This window comes from Solenopsis invicta, chromosome 4 (assembly GCF_016802725.1).
Source record: "Solenopsis invicta isolate M01_SB chromosome 4, UNIL_Sinv_3.0, whole genome shotgun sequence".
NCBI lineage: Eukaryota > Metazoa > Arthropoda > Insecta > Hymenoptera > Formicidae > Solenopsis > Solenopsis invicta.
The window spans coordinates 9,394,724-9,415,481 of NC_052667.1; the positions used below are offsets into that span (position 1 = coordinate 9,394,724).

General features: G+C 39.1%; 1 protein-coding gene across 2 annotated transcripts in view; it reads left to right on the top strand.

The window, feature by feature from the left end:
• The window catches only part of LOC105202483 (fatty acid synthase), a 125,292-nt gene that overhangs the window by 75,036 nt on the left and 29,498 nt on the right, over nt 1-20,758 (top strand). The window contains exons 3-4 of one of the 2 annotated variants that reach the window (XM_039447945.1): nt 5,456-5,584; nt 5,662-6,015. In XM_039447945.1, coding sequence (XP_039303879.1) covers nt 5,467-5,584; nt 5,662-6,015 — 472 coding nt within the window. In that variant the 5' untranslated portion in view covers nt 5,456-5,466. Of the gene's footprint in view, nt 1-5,081; nt 5,585-5,661; nt 6,016-20,758 lie in introns of those variants that run through there. The other variant, XM_039447946.1, reaches the window with a different exon arrangement.

Sequence of the window (20,758 nt, forward strand, 5' to 3'; positions counted from 1 at the left end):
CGTCCCCAGCACTCGCTCCTCGAAAGGAGAAGAGCCAGGGGCAAGACCAGTTGCCGGAGACGGTGGAGGGAGAGGAGACTTGCTCTCCGCCGACGACTGTGAGGCAGCCGCGGTCAAGAAAGACCCACTCTGAAACATAAGGGCACGCTTTGCAACCCCCAGTTGCCCCCTTAATTTGGCGACCTCGGCCCGGAGGGAGCAAATTTTCTCCTCCCGGATCGCCGTGTCCTCCTCCCCATCATCTCGCCCGAGACGGCCCATGGCGAGGTACGCCAGCATTATAAGCGCCTCTCGGGCAAGATGATTATTTATTTTAATGCACCCTGACAGGTCGCCCTTGAGTGAACAACCTGTGGACGCCTTTGCTCGTTTTTGATCTCCCGGAGCCACCCATCGGCCAAGCCAGCCAGATCGGTGGTTATACTCCGGGAGATCACCCCTAACTGCCGGTCAATATGCCGGCGTTGGTCCGGCGTGAACAAGATCGAGAGGATTCTAATGCGCTGCCGAGACCTCGCATCACTAGCCCCTGTTTCCTCTTTCTCCAACTCCGAGCTCCGGATAACGTTGCTTCGAAGTCGGCGGGTTCTAAACTGTTCCATGGGAACCCCATGGAGCCGGTCGTCAGTGTCCGCCCCGTCGGACAGTAGGGACTTGAAGAGTACTCCCATCCAGACAAGGGCGGCCACGAGCGCGCCTGCGTCAAACATAAACCCGAAACTCGGATCCGTTTTCCAGAACATCCGGGATCTGGACACATCCGGGATCTGGATCTGGCTCTCCGGCTCGTCCAAATCGATGATCGGCTTCAAGAGATTTCCGGTCACCTTTTCCTCTTCCCGCCGATCCACTTTCATGGGCTTGACCCAAGGCTGGAAAAGACCCTGCCGCCTTGGACAAGGTGGGTCGCTTAGGTCCTCCTCGTTCAAGCTTCACCCACGAACGCGGATTGGCGTCGATTCTCCGTGAACGCGCGGTGGCGTTGAATACGCCACTATCTCAAAAAATCGGGTCTTCGGTGACCCGGCCAAATTATTATTCTGCCAACCGCCGCCCGTCTTACGATGACCGTCGGCCAGCAGGACCGAGTCACTCCCAGCGGATGAAGCGGAAGTCTCGACCCGAGGAGCCGGCTCTACAGGCTCCAGCTCGCTGGAAGAGACGACCCCTCCTTCCCGAGGAGCTCTCCAAATATTTCTCCCCTTCCCAGTCGGATTTGTCGCTCCCGGACAACTTTCCTTTGAGCTGCTTGAGAGCAACGATTCGGTCTATGGCGTTGCGATACCCGGGCCCAAGGCGCTTCCGTATCCGCGAGAGCATCCTCAGGCGCGATTCCCGCGGCAAATTTGGACAATCACAAACATCACTTCCTACAGTAGCCCGTTTGTCAGCGGAGCCTGTAGGCACCCCGCTCGACAGCCCGTTGAATGACGACAAGGGGGCACCCGGGACACTAGTCTCCCCCTGCCGGCCCTGTGGTATCCGTCCCCCCCCTGCACGGTAATCTGTCATTGCTGTGGTCCATGCTAATCCATAATTAGGGTATTGTTTTACGAAGAGACCCCTTACCCTTGCCCTGAGGGATACTATGGGTTGGCGTTCGGGGACCACCGGCCCAAGGCGGACCTAATGGACAAAGCACACATCGCACAGACCTGTTCAAGGAAAAACAATGAACGAAACCCAAGTGCACGCGGTTAAGCGCGCCCCAGGATAACCCACAATTGACGCGTGCCAAACAATGAAGTGCGGCCGGGTGACTAGGCCCCCCATCCCAACAGGCACCCAGAACGATCCCCCAATCCATGGTCTCGGCGAAAACCGACACCCCCCACGACGATGCCCCGCGTTGACGAGGAACATCCCCAAGAAAAGACGTCAGTCGCACTGGAATACGGGTTACTCCTAGGCTCGAAGGCCCGGTGTCGATGTACCCGGGCTAACCGGGACCATCGACAACCAACGGGTCAACACGCGGGCCACAGACCAAAGAATCACCTAGGGATTCGGCGAGGAGAGGGCGACTCGACCCCCCGCCACGACGAACACTGTACATAGGACAAATCACATACCATCGTGGCTTCTAAGACGCAAAGCGCGACAGCTCAGACGCCACTACTTTGATTTTTTATACAGGTTGATTTCTCGCGGCCCGGGCGGTGAAGCCAAGGCCTCCGATCCATTCCACGCAGTAAAGCAAGGGATGGGTTGCGGTGTGTCAACTCGAGCATCAGGGTCGTTGAATTCCCTCAATCCGGGGACTCCCCAGATTCCGTAATGAGCATCGAAAACCGCAGGATCGCTAAATCCTGTATACAAACTCGATCCACAGCCTCTAAAGGCCCCAGATTGACTCTGTACCCCTACGGGATCATTACTGAAACTAGATTAAGTTTCTACAATATTTTTTTTTTATTTAGAAACATAATGGAAACACAATAATTGCACATAAGTTTCCTTTGTTGAACACTTAAAAAACTTGCTTAAATCACGAGTATTATGAACATAAGAAAAACTTTATAAAAATAAGGATGAAATAAATATATGTTGCATCCTCGTCCCTTGTCGATGCATTAATTTAAATTGGTAGCTTTGCAGCGCCAATGTTTGCCGAGCAATCCGCGGGTTAAGATTGGCCTTGATTACCACGTACACTCATGCGTTGCAATCTGTCACGATAGTAAAGTTTATATCGTACAGGTAAATGTGAAATCTCTCTATTGCACAAACGATAGCTAACATTTCCAATTCATAACTAAAAAATTAACTTTTAAGATTGGTCTCGTACAGAACAAAATGTTTGTATTACAAACTCCAATGGCTAATTAAAACATGAGCTGTCATAATAAGCAACAGATGACAATTTTTCGTTTTGCTGTAAGCTCACTACTACATATAAATACTACTTTATGCCACATCATCCTAATAATCAAAAAATCAATTTTTTTGACCTTCCTGGATGTATATGCCCCCTTTAATTTAACCAATAACTCTATATAAATTGTACAGGATAAGTCAGTGTGAATTTATTCTTACGAAATCCACATTTATATCCCTATCTTGATGTCCATCAAATTTCATCAATAATTCGACGTGGATGAAATGTATTAAAATTTATATGAAAGTGTCCTCGTGGAATTCATGTGGATATTGATTCGATGAAGTCCTATCCTATCCACGAATTTTACATAATACACGTGGATAGAACGTGGAATTCACGTACTTGTTCTTATCGAGACGTCAATGTCGTTGATGATTGATATAAAGAAGTATTTCAACTACTTTTCAACCACTCGAAAATTTCTATTAGATGTAGTTTTGCAAATATATAATTAACAAAAATAATTAACGTCACTATTTTCTTCTTTTATCCAAATAACATAAAGTTGAAAATTGGGTCATGTAAGACGTCTTCAGACGTCTTTTATTAACCAGATTTCCCCAAATTTTTTTATATTTAATTTAATTATTGTATTTATTATATTGACACATAATTTCTAGTTGCATTCTTATTTAAACAAATAACAGAAATAGTACATTATGTTACAAGGAGCCAAGCTTTGCCGGTCTCGACTGAGGACGATGTTTTTAGCACAAGGCGTAGCTACGCGCGTGAAGCGTGAAAACAGCATTTGAAGGCGAGATCGGCTTTTGGCTCTATGTTACATGCAGTATTTTATGCAATGAAAGTATGTTTTTCGCGGCATTTCAGGTAAAATAAGCGCGTGGCGTTTTTCTGTCACTGCCTGTTCCGGTTACAGGTTATGAGAGATCAGTGTACTACCTTCGCTCATGTATTTTGACCCTACGCTCAGCGCATGCACCACGAAATGCTTACAGTTTTTTAACAAAAGTGCGCATGCGCACAATACGGAAATGTTTGTCACAGACGGCAATATCCCCCACCCCAAAGATTGTACACCTACGCCCATGTTCCTGGGAGGATGCAAAAAACGTGCTTTTATTGCATAAAAGTTATTCCAGATGCTATTCCGTATTTGTAAAATTATAAAAAAAACAATAACACTATATATTTTTATACATATAAATAATATTCTTTAATTATGCATGTTTCATCTTTTTGATAAAATACATTGACCTGATCTATCAGTTATTTACACGTATCAGTACAAAATGTTTACGGGTCACGGAGGGAACAGTTCGCAACAGTTATAGAGGTGAAAAGAATACTAAAATAACAGAAGAACTTCCTCGACGTCGATCCTGCAGATCACTGCAGATTATTTTTTGAGCAAGACTAGGCTATCGCTTTTTGTCCATCGCATAGATCTGTTTTTGTTTTTCGATTATTTCGACATCTGCAAAAAAACCTATTAACTACTGTTAGGTACCATACTGCTCTGTTTATGACAGTTTAGCTTTGCTAAGCAAAATATGCATGTGGTAAAAGCACATTAACATATCTTTTTTGTTCAGTCGTAATTTCACACTGTCAGTGTTATTTGTGCATGTTTTCTGAAGTGCGTTCTACTATCATTTTGTACGTACAAGCTACACAACTTCTGTATTAAGGTAAAGTTAACTTCAGGTGACGACTATACGAGTGAATTTTTAATGATTTATTAATTTTTGTTCAATTTTCTTGTAAAATTGACCAGAGCGCATCTTCTTTTTACGCATATTTCAATTCTTAAAAAAGTTTTTGTGATTCTATTACGCCAATTCAAAGATATTTAGTACACTGTAAATGTTGGTAATTCACGATACTTTAGCATCCTCTTAAGCATCGTTCACCGGAGTCACGACTTAGATGTGTGGCCGCTTGAGAATTTCCGAAAAAAATACCTGAGAATTTTTTTTTATGAAAAATGTTTTTTAAAATAATACAAAAATATTGTTTTGTTTATTGAGATTATGTGGTAGAATAATATAATAGTTATGCGGCTATTTTGAAGAAATTATTCATAAAGGACGTCTAATAGTTGTCTAATTTTGACACAAAGACGTCGAATTGATCAAATTTTCAACGTCTATATCAACTGATTTTTTAAACGTTGATTTGACGACTATTTAACTTGTTATTTTTCATTGGGTTCAGATTTTAAACATGTGTTCAGGTAATAAATAGAAAGGATTTATAAAATTTTCAAGGCATTATTAATGTTAGAACGTCACCGTCAGTACATTCTTAAAATATGGTTCTAAAAATGTGTTCTTAAACAACTTGAATTTTGTTGCAAATGCAGAGGTCAGATGCGCTTAAAGAAAGCGCAAAAAAAAGATCGCTAGAATAGAATGATTATGGGAGTAGGATAGTGGAAGATGAGGGAGTGAAAGAGAAAGGAAACAAGTAAGCGCAATCAGCAGACTTATTGACCCATAAATATCGAGAGCGAGAATTTAAATAATGATATCATTCTGAGTTATTTTTAGATTCAGTAACTCACGTGTGTTGAAAAATGTAAAAAAGGTCGAAATGTTTCTATTCTTGCAGATCTAGTAAAAATGGAAAGCAAGATGTATGCTGAGTTTGAAAGTGTCAACACTTCCATGATGCGGGAGTTCGTCATCGGAAATGAAGTATCGTATTCCGATAGTGACGTCGTCATCACGGGCATATCAGGTAATTTTCGATCATGACACGACTTGCTGAATCGCTATGAGAGCGTAACGTATCAATCGACTGAACACTTTTTCCAGGCCGTCTGCCCGAGTCATGTAATATTGAGGAGTTTAAAAATAATTTAATAAAAGAAGTTGATATGGTGACTGATGATGAGCGCCGTTGGCCGAAAGGTCTATATGGACTACCAGCTAGATATGCCAAGATAAATGACCTCAGTCATTTTGATGCCACCTTTTTTGGAATACATTCCAAACAGGCACAAGCAATGGATCCGCAGCTTCGTTTAATATTAGAAGCAACGCATGAAGCCATAATTGACGCTGGTATCAATCCTACTACCGTGAGAGGCTCGCGTACCGGTGTATTCGTCGGTATCTCTACCTCGGAATCGGATGAATTTTGGTTGAGAGATCCAGAAATCATTAATGGTTTGTATATTATGGAAAATGGTGCTGAAATATTTTCTTTGTCAATTATTTTAATTTTTCCTATTTGTCGCAAAGCAAAGTATTTGTTCAAGTTCCATTTAAATGTAAAAAAATTAAGAAATTATTACCATTATAGATTCTAAAGATCTAAAAATTTATTTAACCTTTAAACACACCAATCCCGTAAAATACATAAACACATTTTTAGGTCTGGGAGCCTTTTCAACTAAGAAGTTATAACTTTAGTTTCAATCAATATTTTTCAACAATCTTGATTTACATGAAAGTTTGGAATCTCAGAAATGTGACTGCATAATCGGCATTGCCGAAAAATGATTTATTGTTAGGTTATAAAAGAAAAACCATTAAGCAGAAATTAGAAATTGTTCAAAAATCGAATTTTTCTTTTAAAAAATCATATCTCTGCAACAAAAAACTTTTAAAGGTTTTTAAATACGGCGTTTCAAAGCTAAAGAATCATATTTAAAAAAAATTATGGTATTGTCACTTTTTTTTAAAGTATAGTATAATTATATAATAAGGAGAATATGAGGTATTCTTGACCTATACGAAGTTAACCATTTTTAGAATTACCTAATTTCAAAAGTTATGCCAAATTGTGCTAGGTTTATGCTACATTGTAGTGGAATATTAGTGCCATAGTATAAAAAATACATTAAAAATAAAAAAAACAATTTTTTTAGGTCAACCCCCATTTTTCGATTTTTTTAATTTTTGAAATTGTATTAAGTTGTGCTATGTTGTTTTAACATTGTGTTCGAATATTAAAACCGTAATGTGAAAAATACGTTAATAAATACGTTAATAAATTTAAAAAAAATGGTTTTAGGTCAGCTCCCCACTTTACAAATTTTCTAATTTTCGAAATTGTACTAGGCTGTGCTAGGTTGTAGGGTGAAGTATGATAAAGTTGGGCACCATCAAAATTTCTATGTAGTGAGTTTAGAGCAAAATGAAAAACTGTAATCTGTTGCTTATCATGACAGCTCATGTTTCAATTAGCTATTGGAGTTTGTGTACATTTTGTTGCTGTACCAAACCAATCTTAAAAGTTATTTTTATAAAGTTTTTTTTGTGTTTATAATACTCGTAATTTAATCAAGTTTTTTAAGTGTTCAACAAAAGAAAGTTATGTGCAGTTATCGTTTTTCTATTATTTTTCTAAATAAAAAAAATGTTGTAGAAACTTAATCTAGTTTTGGTAATGAATAATTGCATGCAAATTAACGTTGTGGGATAAGTGGGGCATTTTAAGTGGGGTAAATTGGAGCACGTTAATGAAGTCATTTTTCATGTTTTCTTGAAAGGGATTAATGCAAATCAAGTAATTTTATTAATTATTTTGAATGTTATTACTTATACACGGAATAAATTTAAATTAAGTATTACTATAATGTGACAGTAGCTGCGAACCATCATAGAATTATAACTTTAAATGCTATAGCCATTATAGAAAGAGGAAAGAATTTTATTGCTCTGTTTTCAATTATTTATTATTTAAAAGTTGGTTAAACATAGAAGTCAATTTAAGTTGGTTTTTATGATTGTTTTGATTGAATTTTTTTAATGCCCCAATTAGCTCTTTATGTTAAATATTTTTAACGCTTGAGTTAAAACATCAACATTATTTCCTTTTCATTAGATAATTACAAACCTAAATTATAAATAAAAAATCCGAACGCAAGAGTAAAGTGCCTTTAATATTGTTGTGCTGCAAAAATCGAAGATTGTACTAACACTTGTGCTATGCCAGCACAACTTAAATATGCAATTCATGTTGCGGAAGTAATTAATATTGTAGGGATGATGATTGTAAGTAAGGTAAACTCAGAAAGAGAAAAGGGTTGAGTATCTAACAACAGATATATTTTCAGAAAAAAGCGTGTTTTCACAGAGATGCGGATACGCGAGCATCTTTTTCTCTCTCTAGTCTGTTCTGTTATTCATCGGTAACTCGTTTTAGCCTGACGCCCTCTGTACGGGTGTCTGTTCTATTCTCCTTCTTCCCACATTTCGGCCGTCCTGAACTATCATCCGCCGTAGTTGAGTCTCCTCCAGGCCAACGCTTCAAATACTCGGTACATATTGTAGTCCTTGTCGGTCCTTCGCAGCTTCCAACTTTGATGACATCGTATGTATTGTAAGGTTTTATTTTGACGATACGATACGGTCCTAGGAATTTGGATTTTAGCTTTAATCCAGGTCCTGCTTGTGTGCGCTTGATGGCCACCAGGTCATATGGTACTTGTTGGGATCTCTAGGTCGTAAATCGTAACGTTTTTTGTTTTCAAGTTGTATCTTTTTGATTTGTTTTCTTGCGTCGTCTCTTAATTGCTTTCTTGTATCTTCGTAATAGTGTGTTATTTCTTGCTCGATTGCCTCCTTTATGGTAAGGTCGTCTTTAGTTTTTATCTTGGTTCCTATCAGCAGCTCAAATGGAGTAGTGTTGATGCTTCGTTGATACGTGGAATTTAAGACTTGCAGTCTTGCAACGTGCTTGTACCATTTCGTTGGTTTGTCTATGGATATTTTGGCTAGCACTGGGATAATTGTCCTGTTAATCCTCTCTATCTGTCCGTTAGCTCGTGGTAAACTGACTGTGATTTTGACATGTTCAATATCTTCATTTAAACAGTAATCCTCAAACTCGGCAGAGGTAAAGGCGATACCTCGATCAGAAATTATTCGTTTTGGATTTTTGAAGACGCTTTTTTATAGTTCTATTTTCTCAATGACTTCTTTGGAAGTTACTGTTTTTGTAGGGTATAACCATATGAACTTGGTGAATGCGTCTATGATTGCTAGAATATGCTTATAATTTTTGTGGATCGTTTCTAATAGTCCTAAATGGTCTATGTGATAAGACTGCAGCAGAGTATCTCCTTTATTTAATGGATGTAGGTATCCTTCAGATTTGCCTAATTTCTTATTAATCAGTATGCACTTCACGCAGTTTGCAATACATCTCTCTATTTTAGCATGCAGATTAGGGATAAAATACTCTTGTTTTATGCTTTCTTCGGTTCTTTTTGTTGCGAAGTGTCCCTTTTCATGCGCACTTTTGATAACTTTATCTTGCATAGCAGTGGGCATCATGATTAATTCGTACCCTTGGGCATGTTTGTACACCAATTTGTTTTTTAGTATGTAATTTTGATATGGTCCTCTTTTTAGTAGCTTCTTAACATTTTTGATGACTTCATCCTCTTCTTGTGCCTTCTTCATTCTTGGAGTAATGTCGTGAAATTTTATGACCATTACAGGGTGACGACTGAGCGCATCCACGTGCCTCAGTCGTATACCAACTCAATGTTCAATGTTGTAGTTGAACTCTTCTAAGAACATAGCCCATCTTGCTATTCGGGGTATAAGGTGTACTTCTTCCGCATGGTTTGTTGGAAAGCAGCGCAATCTGTAACAATCTTAAATGGCTTACCTAAAAGGTAGATACAAAGTTTTTTCAGTGTCTCCACTATTACTAGTGTACTAGTTTCGAGCTCATAACTAGAATATTTTTGCTCTACGTCCGACGTCTTTTTGCTCATGTAGTACACAGGGTGTAGTTTCCCATCCTTAGGCTATTTCTGCAATAGCACAGCTCCGTACTTAGACTGACTGGCATTGTTGTGCACTTCAGTCTCATATTTACGATTGTAAATGCACAAAACTGGTTTTGCAGCTAGGCATTGTTTTCATTTCTTAAATGCGTCTTCCTCTTCCTTACCAAATCGAAAATTTTGTTTTTTCTTTAACAAATAGTTCAGAGGTTTTGCGATTGTAGAATATTGTGAAATAAACTTCCGGAAGTATCCGGTGAGTCCAAGAATACTTTATATTTGTTTAGTGGTTTTGAGCTCCGGAAAATTTAAGACTGCTCTTGTTTTTTCCGTCGAAAATAATTTTCCCTCCTCAATAACATGACCCAAAAAGTCAATGCGTCGTTTAAGTAGTTGGCATTTCTTCTTGTTGATCTCTAGCCCGTATTCTTCTGCTCTCTTCAATACTAGCTTCAGTTTTTTTATGGCATCTTCTTTGTTTTTTGCCAATATTATCAGGTCGTCGATGTACGGCAGTACAATTTCTTTTGTCGTCATGTCACTAAAGATCTTGTTGATGAATTGCTGGAAGACAGCTGGAGAGTTACAAAGGCCGAATGGCACTTTCCGAAATTGATACTGTTCTCCCTGTGTTACGAATGCGGTATATTTTTGGGAATCCTTGTTCACGGGCACGTAGAAGAATCCATTCTTCAGATCCAGCGAGTTGTAAACATTGGCATCCTGTAGTTGATCTACAATGTCTTCTATGAGGGGCAGAGGGTAACGATCTTTTATTATTATTTTGTTGATTGCCCTGTAATCAATACAAATTCTTGATGATCCGTCTTTTTTATTGGTTACTACAACTGGACTGGCGTATTCTGAGGAGCACTGTTCAACTATCTCTTTGTGAATCCATTTTTCCACTTGTTCAGCTACGATCTCCCTCTTGGAACGGTAGGCGTTATGGTTGTGCAAATATTTTTTTTATTTTCACTTATTGTGATGCTCATCTCGATATCAGATTCTTTAATCTTTCTTGGTGTATAATTGTCTAATAAGTCTTGAACTTCTGTTTGCTTTTCTTTGCAGACTGTATGTTCAACGGTAGGTTAGTCTAATTCGATAACGTAATTTGGAGAAAGGATATTATTTTTTTCAAATATTCTATTAATAATGATGTTTTTTTTACTTATGGTCACTTTGGCTTGTGATAACAGTTCGTTTCCTATGACAGCTTCCATTGTCATAGCGTCGTCATTTACTACGTAGATTGTTGATTGGATTTCGTCATCAATTGAAATAACATCTTTAAAATGTCCTATTGGTGCTACTCTGCTTCCACCAAATCCAGAAAAGCATAGCGTTGAATTTGATAATGTCGGTGACCCTATCTTCTTATGCGAGCTTTGATTTAAAATAATAAGCTGACTTCCGGTGTCAATTAATGCTCTGAACTTCTTATTTTTTATTTCTATTGTCTTGTGCATTTCTTTGGGAGCACTCAAGCTATTTATTGTTTCTATTTTCCTTGTGTCTTCATTGTTGTCTTCCTTCATCTTTTTTGGCTTTTTTTTCTTGCAATCAAATGATTTGTGCCTAAATTCGTTGCACTTGAAGCCCTTGGTGCTTTTATTTTTGTTTTCGCACTTCGTCGACTTGTGTCCTAAATCGCCGCAATTGAAACATCGCGTTTCTTCTTTTAATTTCGTAATCTTCTTTACTGTGGTTGGATTTGACGATTTATTCGTGGCTGCATTTTTCGTTCTTATCTTCTCAAATATTTTCAATTTGTCTTTAAATTCTTTTTTGTTTCTTGCTCCGTACAGTATGCTTTTATTTGTTAACTGATCGTCAATGCCGTCTATTGTATACTGAAATAGTGCTTTTTCTTCAATCTCACCTCTGGCGGCTATTTCTTTCATGGCTAAAAAGTATGCTAGTACTGATTCATCTTTCTTCATCTTCTTTTTTTCCATCTGTCTGTGCAGTTCAGCACTGTTCATTTTATCACTAAATTTATCTTCGAGTGCTTTTTTCAGGTTTTTTCCGTGTGTTTAGTCCTCGTTCGCCTTGAATGAATAGTTTCGCCAGGTCTCGTAATGATTTTTTTAGCAAAAATCATTTTTTGTATGTCCGTCCATTCAAAAAGTTCCGTTGTCTCCTCAAAATCCAAGATCCGTCTTTCCACTGGATATTTCTCATCTCCACTAAATGGTCGAATTGAATCCTCTACATCCCTGAATATCATGGAAAATTTATATTTTGTCGTCTTTTTATTCCTACTTGATTGTCTATTTTCCGCAGCATCTTCATTGTCATTATTCTCGTCATTCGCTTCGTTTTCATCTTTTTCGTCGTGAGCTTTCTCTACTTCCTCTTCGTCGTTTTCATCGTCAAGTTCATCGTTGTCTTCTGTAACGTTCTCTTCAGCGTCTATTCTATCTTCGTTCGCTTTGTCTAGTGAGTTAAGATCCATTAGGTATTCGCAGATTTGCTGGTTCAATTCTCGCTTTGTTTCTGCGTAATTAATCGTTAGAATATTGCAGATTGCTACCAGATCTCCCCATCCGAGGTTTGTATCCGCATATGCCAACTTACTCTTATATTCGTCTGATCCGCTAGCAAGCTAAACCGGCAAACTCGCGCAATTGCTTCCGGTTGCTGCGGTTGATGCTCTCCTTCACGCTCAAAAATTAACTTGTGTAGTGTTTTTACCGCTTTCGTCGAACCCGTCTTCAAGTTGTTGGCTGACCTTGATCTGTTCAAGTCTTTCCATCATTGTAGCGTCTTAATCGTCTTTCTTGGAAAGCACTTTCACTCTTGTCGATAGCACCGTCAATCTAACCTCAAAATTTTTCGACATTTCTGGCGTCGTTGTACTCACCGCTTTCTTTCCTGAGACCAAATACCGGCTGACGAGCCCCCAATATTGTAAGGATGATGGTTGTAAAGGTAAACTCAGAAAGAGAAAAGGGTTGAGTATCTAACGACAGATATATTTTTGGGAAAAAGCGTGTTTTCATAGCGATGCGGATACGCGAGCGTCTCTCTCTCCAGTCTGTTCTGTTTTATCGGTAACTCGTTCTAGCCTGACGCCCTCTGTACGGGCGTTTGTTCTATTCTCCTTCTTTCCACAATATAATACAAACGTAAATGTTAATTGTATGCAGATTCAAAACTATTTCTTAACATAACTTTTTTGTTATTACTATTTAAAAATAATATTTTAGCATAATGTTAGCACAGCCTAGTACAATTTCAAAAACTGGAGAAATTGGAAAGAGGGGGAGGGGGCTGACCTAAAATCTTTTTTTTTAATTTATTAATGTATTTTTCACATTTTGGTTTTAATATTCGGGCACAATGTTAGAACAACCTTTTTTTTTATAGTTGGGAAACGCCTTTATGGATCCCCGGTCCTGTGGGGACAGGAACGCGGGGTATGTGAGACTCGCTGACCTAGAAGTGGCCGGCATACTCACTAAAACCCAACTTTTTCCGGCGTCTGGGCTCGGGACGGACCACGGGATCGAACTAGCATGCACCGCGATCCGTCCTAGCCCAAACGGGTCCTCGCCCAAGAGCAGGAACCCCCCTCCGGAGTTAGCGACCAGAGCTCGACCGAGGTCGATTCCCAGCCGCCCAAACCGTGATGCCGGGAGTGCGTCGGGCTTCCATGGAAGAGGGCCCTAGGTACATACTCCCGCATCCCAAGCCCCGAGACGAGTCAGCCGAACAACTAACCCGCCGCTGATTCCGCCAGAGGCGTACCTCCTCAACAGTGGGGAGGGTAGGGCCCTCTGTCCGGTCTAGCCGGCGCTGTGAGAGTCCCCCCTTCCTACTGTTCCTTCTTGGCTATCCCCCCTTCACCCTTCCCTAAGGAAAGGGTGAAGGAGGGAAATGCAGCCATGCCAGTGGGTTGTCCTTGGCGGCGACACATCCGTCGCCACCAGGACACAGGCGATCTCTTGTATCGGGCAGGGAGAGGGGGGAACAAACTCACCCTCTCCCTGCCCACTGCCCGCGTTTTAATAGTTAAGGGGAAGGAGGTGGTCCCTGCTGATGTTGTTGCAGGAACCTTTTGCGCCTCCCCCCCCCCTTCGCCTCCTCTCTGGAAATGTTAGAACAACCCAGCACAACTTAGCACAATTTCGAAAATTAAAATAATCGAAAAGTGAAGGCTGACCTAAAGAATCATTTTTTTTTCCTTTTTAACGTATTTGTCATATTACGGCACTAATATTCAAGCAAAATGTAGCACAATCTAGTACAATTTGGCACAACTTTTGAAAGGCAATTCAAAAATTGTGGGGCTAACTTTATAAGTGTATTTCAGATGTTTAAAAATCCACTTTAAGAAAAAATCATATCTTTGCAACAAAAATCTTTTAAAGACTTTACAATACAGCGTTTTAAGAGTCATTTAAAAAAAAATTATGTCACTCTCATTTCTATTAAAAAATATACTTACGTAACAAAGCGAATATGAGGTATTTTTGATACACTCAAGATATTCAAAATTAAAACTTGTTATGTTATATGATATATTTTGAACCCTACGCAAAAGTCCTCTTTTTCACGGCACTATAGTATTTTAACTTTAGACATACGCAAATGGACTTGGTTGAACGTGTTTTGTCTTTTGTCCAGTATTTTTACATAAGATTACTCACAAAAAAGTTTCACTCACACACTATACAGGGTGATTCAGAACGACCCATGTGTCCCTGCAAAGACGTGTTCTTGAGTAAATTCTGAGACGATTTTTCCTCTACGAAAATTTTGTCCGACGCTTACTTTTTGAATTGCAAGAGGATAAAGTTAGCAAATCATGGGCCGCGTACACATGGTAGACAGAGGCGGCGCAACTCACCGTCCGACGCGGGCGCTTACGCGAGGCACCCTTGCGATCACTGTTTGACAATTATACTACCGCACGAAAGCATAAAACACATAAGCATATGCGCGCATACACACACACACACACACACACACACACACACACACCTCTATCTCTGTCTGTCACTTACCTTGTAAAGATTCGACGTTTTTACTGTTGCTACTTGAATGAATTTCACGATCGTGGAAAAGTAACATAAAGACTCCTCACGTTCTTGTGTGACAAATTAACGTCGAGAAATACATTAACTTTGTTACTCCTGTAAAAATTGAATCGCAAAACTTGTTACAATTTCACGGATTTACTCACACACTTGATGGATAGCACAAGAACAGCACAAGAAGTTTGCAAACGATTCTATTATTTTATTATTATTAATCAGTATTAATAGTTAATTTTAAGTCGAATAATTACTCGACTTGAAATCACTTGAAATAAGAACGCGCAACATACACAACCCAACCTGATTTGACGCGAAGACTACTGGCGCCTATAAACCGCGGGAACGCTTGTCGCGCGGCAAAAAATGACGCTGGGCCGCGGGGACGCGGGAACGTTTGCGCGGCAAGCGTTCCCGCGGCCCCGCGTCGCACTTTATCGCGCAGCAAGCGTTTCCGCGTCCAGCGTGCAGGACCCATATGCTCGATGACAACAATCAAGTAGATTGAGGTTCTGAGAATCAATACAATCTGATTTATCGGTCTCCTGTAATGTGATGCAAGATGATAAGTCAAGCTGCGACTGACTTCATGAGCGCGTGAATGACTTTGCAGCATTTATAATGCCAATGAACCAATGCTTGCTTGTAGCTTGTAGAGTACTGTAACGAATGTCACAAGGTTTCAAATGTCATAATTATTTTTTACAATATTTACTGATATTGTAAAAAATATTGAATAAATTATAATTATTTAATTTTGATGTTAAATTTAATATTAATATTAATATTAATATTAATATTAAATGTAACTTTTTTCTTTATTTGTGAACTAAATTATTTGCGAAAACGGGTTGTTCCATGAAATGAAATATTTGGTTGCCCTGAAAAGGGCAGATCAATAATTATTTGATTGCTCTGAAAAGAACAGATTATTTTGTAACGTCTATTTTTTTTTATAATAAATGTTCAAAATGTCCGCCTTCCATTGTGATGCATGCTCTCATTCGTCTCAATAAATTTGTCTGCATTCTCTCCATAACTGCATCCTCGATGGACCAAACGGCATAATGAAGCTTGTCATTTAGTTCTTCAATTTCCTCGGGAAGTTGCCTGTACATTTTTTCCTTGCAGTATCCCCACAAGAAAAAATCTAATGGGTTAAGGTCCGGGGATCTTGCGGGCCAGCGTATCGGGCCATATCGACCCATCCAACGTCCGGGAAATTGTTGGTTTAAAAAATTTGTAACGATTCTGGCGTTATGTGGACCAGCATCGTCTTGTTGAAATATTATTTTATTTCGATTTAAGAGCGGTACTTCTTCTAGAAAATCTGGTAGATTTTCTGTTAGAAATTCCACATATGAAGCGCCATTTAGCGTTTCTGGCAGAATTACTGGACCCAAGATTGTTGTTCCCATAATCCCAGCCCAGACGTTCAATTTCCAACGAACTTGAAAATTTCTCAGCCGCGTCACTCGCGGATTCTCGTCGTTCCATACATGCATATTGTGCGAGTTCAGAACTCCTTCTCGTGTAAACAGCGATTCATCGCTAAATATTACATAAGAAAGAAGTTCTGGATCTTCGTCAACTCTTCTTAGAAAGTCCTCGCAAAATCTCATTCTCTGAGGATAATCTTCTTCTCGTAGGTGTTGCACGCGGCTGTAATGATAGACGTGCAATTTTTCTTCTTTCAAGATTCGCTGTACGCAGGAATCGAAGGATAATTGATTCACGGCTCAATCGTTCCTCCCTATTTATCCGTGCTTCGCGGGAGGTCAACGCTCCCTACTCCGTTACTCGTGACCACTCAGCTTCTGCGTGTCGCAGAGCGGATTGGCCGCGGGGAGCGGAGTGGGGAGCGTTGACCCCACGCGAAGATCGATAAATACAGTGGAACGATCGATCCATAAATCAATATTTCTTCGATTACTATTCTAATAGAAGCGAATAATATAAGAAAAGCAAAGTAGACGGCAGCGTACACTACGGAAGAATATTATGATATGCTCATGGCACTTGGTGAGTGTCACGGGCAATATTATGTTGCTGCAAGAAGATACTCCGAGCTGTATCCGTACAGACCAAGACACCCATTGCCAAATGTTATACGGGAGGCAGCGCAAAGACTACACGAAACCGGAAGCGTCTTACCAAAAAAGAATGACACTGGTAGACAACGTTACGCAAGAAACGTACGAAATGAAGAAACGGTACTTCGTGCTATTATGCAAGAACCGGAAATAAGTATTCGGGACATTGCTCGACAACACGAATTGTCATATACTACCGTACAGCGAATCTTGAAAGAAGAAAAATTGCACGCCTATCATTACAGCCGCGTGCAACACCTACGAGAAGAAGATTATCCTCAGAGAATGAGATTTTGCGAGGACTTTCTAAGAAGAGTTGACGAAGATCCAGAACTTCTTTCTTATGTAATATTTAGCGATGAATCGCTGTTTACACGAGAAGGAGTTCTGAACTCGCACAATATGCACGTATGGAACGACGAGAATCCGCGAGTGACGCGGCTGAGAAATTTTCAAGTTCGTTGGAAATTGAACGTCTGGGCTGGGATTATGGGAACAACAATCTTGGGTCCAGTAATTCTGCCAGAAACGCTAAATGGCGCTTCATATGTGGAATTTCTAACAGAAAATCTACCAGATTTTCTAGAAGAAGTACCGCTCTTAAATCGAAATAAAATAATATTTCAACAAGACGATGCTGGTCCACATAACGCCAGAATCGTTACAAATTTTTTAAACCAACAATTTCCCGGACGTTGGATGGGTCGATATGGCCCGATACGCTGGCCCGCAAGATCCCCGGACCTTAACCCATTAGATTTTTTCTTGTGGGGATACTGCAAGGAAAAAATGTACAGGCAACTTCCCGAGGAAATTGAAGAACTAAATGACAAGCTTCATTATGCCGTTTGGTCCATCGAGGATGCAGTTATGGAGAGAATGCAGACAAATTTATTGAGACGAATGAGAGCATGCATCACAATGGAAGGCGGACATTTTGAACATTTATTATAAAAAAAAATAGACGTTACAAAATAATCTGTTCTTTTCAGAGCAATCAAATAATTATTGATCTGCCCTTTTCAGGGCAACCAAATATTTCATTTCATGGAACAACCCGTTTTCGCAAATAATTTAGTTCACAAATAAAGAAAAAAGTTACATTTAATATTAATATTAATATTAATATTAATATTAAATTTAACATCAAAATTAAATAATTATAATTTATTCAATATTTTTTACAATATCAGTAAATATTGTAAAAAATAATTATGACATTTGAAACCTTGTGACATTCGTTACAGTACTCTACAAGCTACAAGCAAGCATTGGTTCATTGGCATTATAAATGCTGCAAAGTCATTCACGCGCTCATGAAGTCAGTCGCAGCTTGACTTATCATCTTGCATCACATTACAGGAGACCGATAAATCAGATTGTATTGATTCTCAGAACCTCAATCTACTTGATTGTTGTCATCGAGCATATGGGTCCTGCACGCTGGACGCGGAAACGCTTGCTGCGCGATAAAGTGCGACGCGGGGCCGCGGGAACGCTTGCCGCGCAAACGTTCCCGCGTCCCCGCGGCCCAGCGTCATTTTTTGCCGCGCGACAAGCGTTCCCGCGGTTTATAGGCGCCAGTAGTCTTCGCGTCAAATCAGGTTGGGTTGTGTATGTTGCGCGTTCTTATTTCAAGTGATTTCAAGTCGAGTAATTATTCGACTTAAAATTAACTGTTAATACTGATTAATAATAATAAAATAATAGAATCGTTTGCAAACTTCTTGTGCTGTTCTTGTGCTATCCATCAAGTGTGTGAGTAAATCCGTGAAATTGTAACAAGTTTTGCGATTCAATTTTTACAGGAGTAACAAAGTTAATGTATTTCTCGACGTTAATTTGTCACACAAGAACGTGAGGAGTCTTTATGTTACTTTTCCACGATCGTGAAATTCATTCAAGTAGCAACAGTAAAAACGTCGAATCTTTACAAGGTAAGTGACAGACAGAGATAGAGGTGTGTGTGTGTGTGTGTGTGTGTGTGTGTGTGTGTGTGTGTATGCGCGCATATGCTTATGTGTTTTATGCTTTCGTGCGGTAGTATAATTGTCAAACAGTGATCGCAAGGGTGCCCCGCGTAAGCGCCCGCGTCGGACGGTGAGTTGTGCCGCCTCTGTCTACTATGTGTACGCGACCCATGATTTGCTAACTTTATCCTCTTGCAATTCAAAAAGTAAGCGTCGGACAAAATTTTCGTAGAGGAAAAATCGTCTCAGAATTTACTCAAGAACACGTCTTTGCAGGGACACATGGGTCGTTCTGAATCACCCTGTATAGGTTGCATTGACCCTGACAAAACTTTGTTGTCGTGCTGTTCGAATTTTAGTTGACCAAAAAAGTTGATAAAGCAAAAGAAGATTTCAAACTTTTTTTACGTCTTGGTCCAAACCTCCTATCTCATTCCGTCTTTACACAGCAAGCGTTCAGAACTTCATATGGGGTCTCTCAGACCCATTTATGTGTTTAAAGATTAAAAATACAAAAATAACTATAATGGTACGGATACATCACTTTACACAAAGAAAAGTTTCTTTGATTTAAAAAAGATTTGAATCAAAGAAATTTGTTGTTATGGTTAAAAAATGTATAGCATTGCAATACGGTTAAAGAAAAGTTTCTTTGATTTGAACAAATTTCTTCGACACTTTTTTTATTAGAATTAAAGAAATGGTTTGGTTGTGCAATGCAAATCTTTTTTTAAATGAAAAAAATGTATTAAAATTATTGGGATACGACAAACTGTTCAAGTAAACTTGTTTATTTGATGCACAGAAGAAAAGATTCAGACATACCTTGTTAAGAGAGTGGTAACATGTAACATATGAAACAAGAGAGAGAAGAGGCGGATAAACGTGGGAATAGAAAAGTAACTAAAAGAAAAGCGCCACATACAAATAATAGAACTAGACGTCAATAATAGAACTACACTCTAACACCTTTTCTCAATGTGGATATTGTTAGATCGTTTACAATCAGTAATGGCTAATCCATGCGTACATTTTAAGTGATTTGGTCCACATATACTTTTGGTTAATTTGTCAGCTATCATTTCGGTTGTAGCTAAGTATTTGAGAAGAGAAGGTCATGTAAAACTCGATTTTTTTTGCATATTTATGTACTAAAACATTTCAAGAATTCCAATTTCAAGTCCTTATATTGGAAATCAACATATTAACGATCCTACAGACAAGTTCATATGTGCGCGTCCAATAGAGCGTCACGCGCGTTTCAAACTGCAAACACGTTTTTCTCAAAACTATGTTTTTAGAAATGGCGTGCAATATAACTCAAAAAATATTCGATTAGTATAGAGACGATGCATGTTTATTTTTTACTCAATTTTCCATCGCAAGTACCTGTAAAACTTGCAAAACTAACTATTTTTATCCAAACTATTTTTTTCATTTGATAAAAATAAAAATTTTATGAGAAAATTTGACATTTTTTTTAAACTGCGTAAAATTTTTATTTTAGTACTTTTTACTATTGGATTTAGGTTCTTTCGGTGTAAAATTTTATTAAAAAGACAGATTTGTTTGATTTTTTATTTCAGGACAAGATATAAAAATGCTACATTGCACGCTATTTGACTCCCTCAAAAACCAGGACTTGGAAAGCAAGCGTCATTAGTCCGTTATATTTGAACTAATTTGGTTTAACAAAATTTTTTCTACATCTACAAATTATAAGAAATATGTGCGAAAAGTTATAAACAATTCATTAAAAGTCTTGTGTCGCAAAAAATTTCATGAAAATCAGCTTTTTTCGGCCGATTACATGACCTTTCCCCCTTAACATTTAGATTGCCTTTTTCATAAGCCTCTCTTACATAGTGGTGACGTATGTTGATGTGTTTAATGCGAGAATGGAACATTGGATTCTTCATCAGTTTTTGTGCTCTCTGATTATCACAGTACAGTGTAGTCAGTCCGTCCTCTAAGTATTGTAATTCTGTGAGAAAACTTCTTAAGTATACGAGTTTTTTTGTGGTTTCGGATAAAGCCACATATTCAGCTTCCGAACT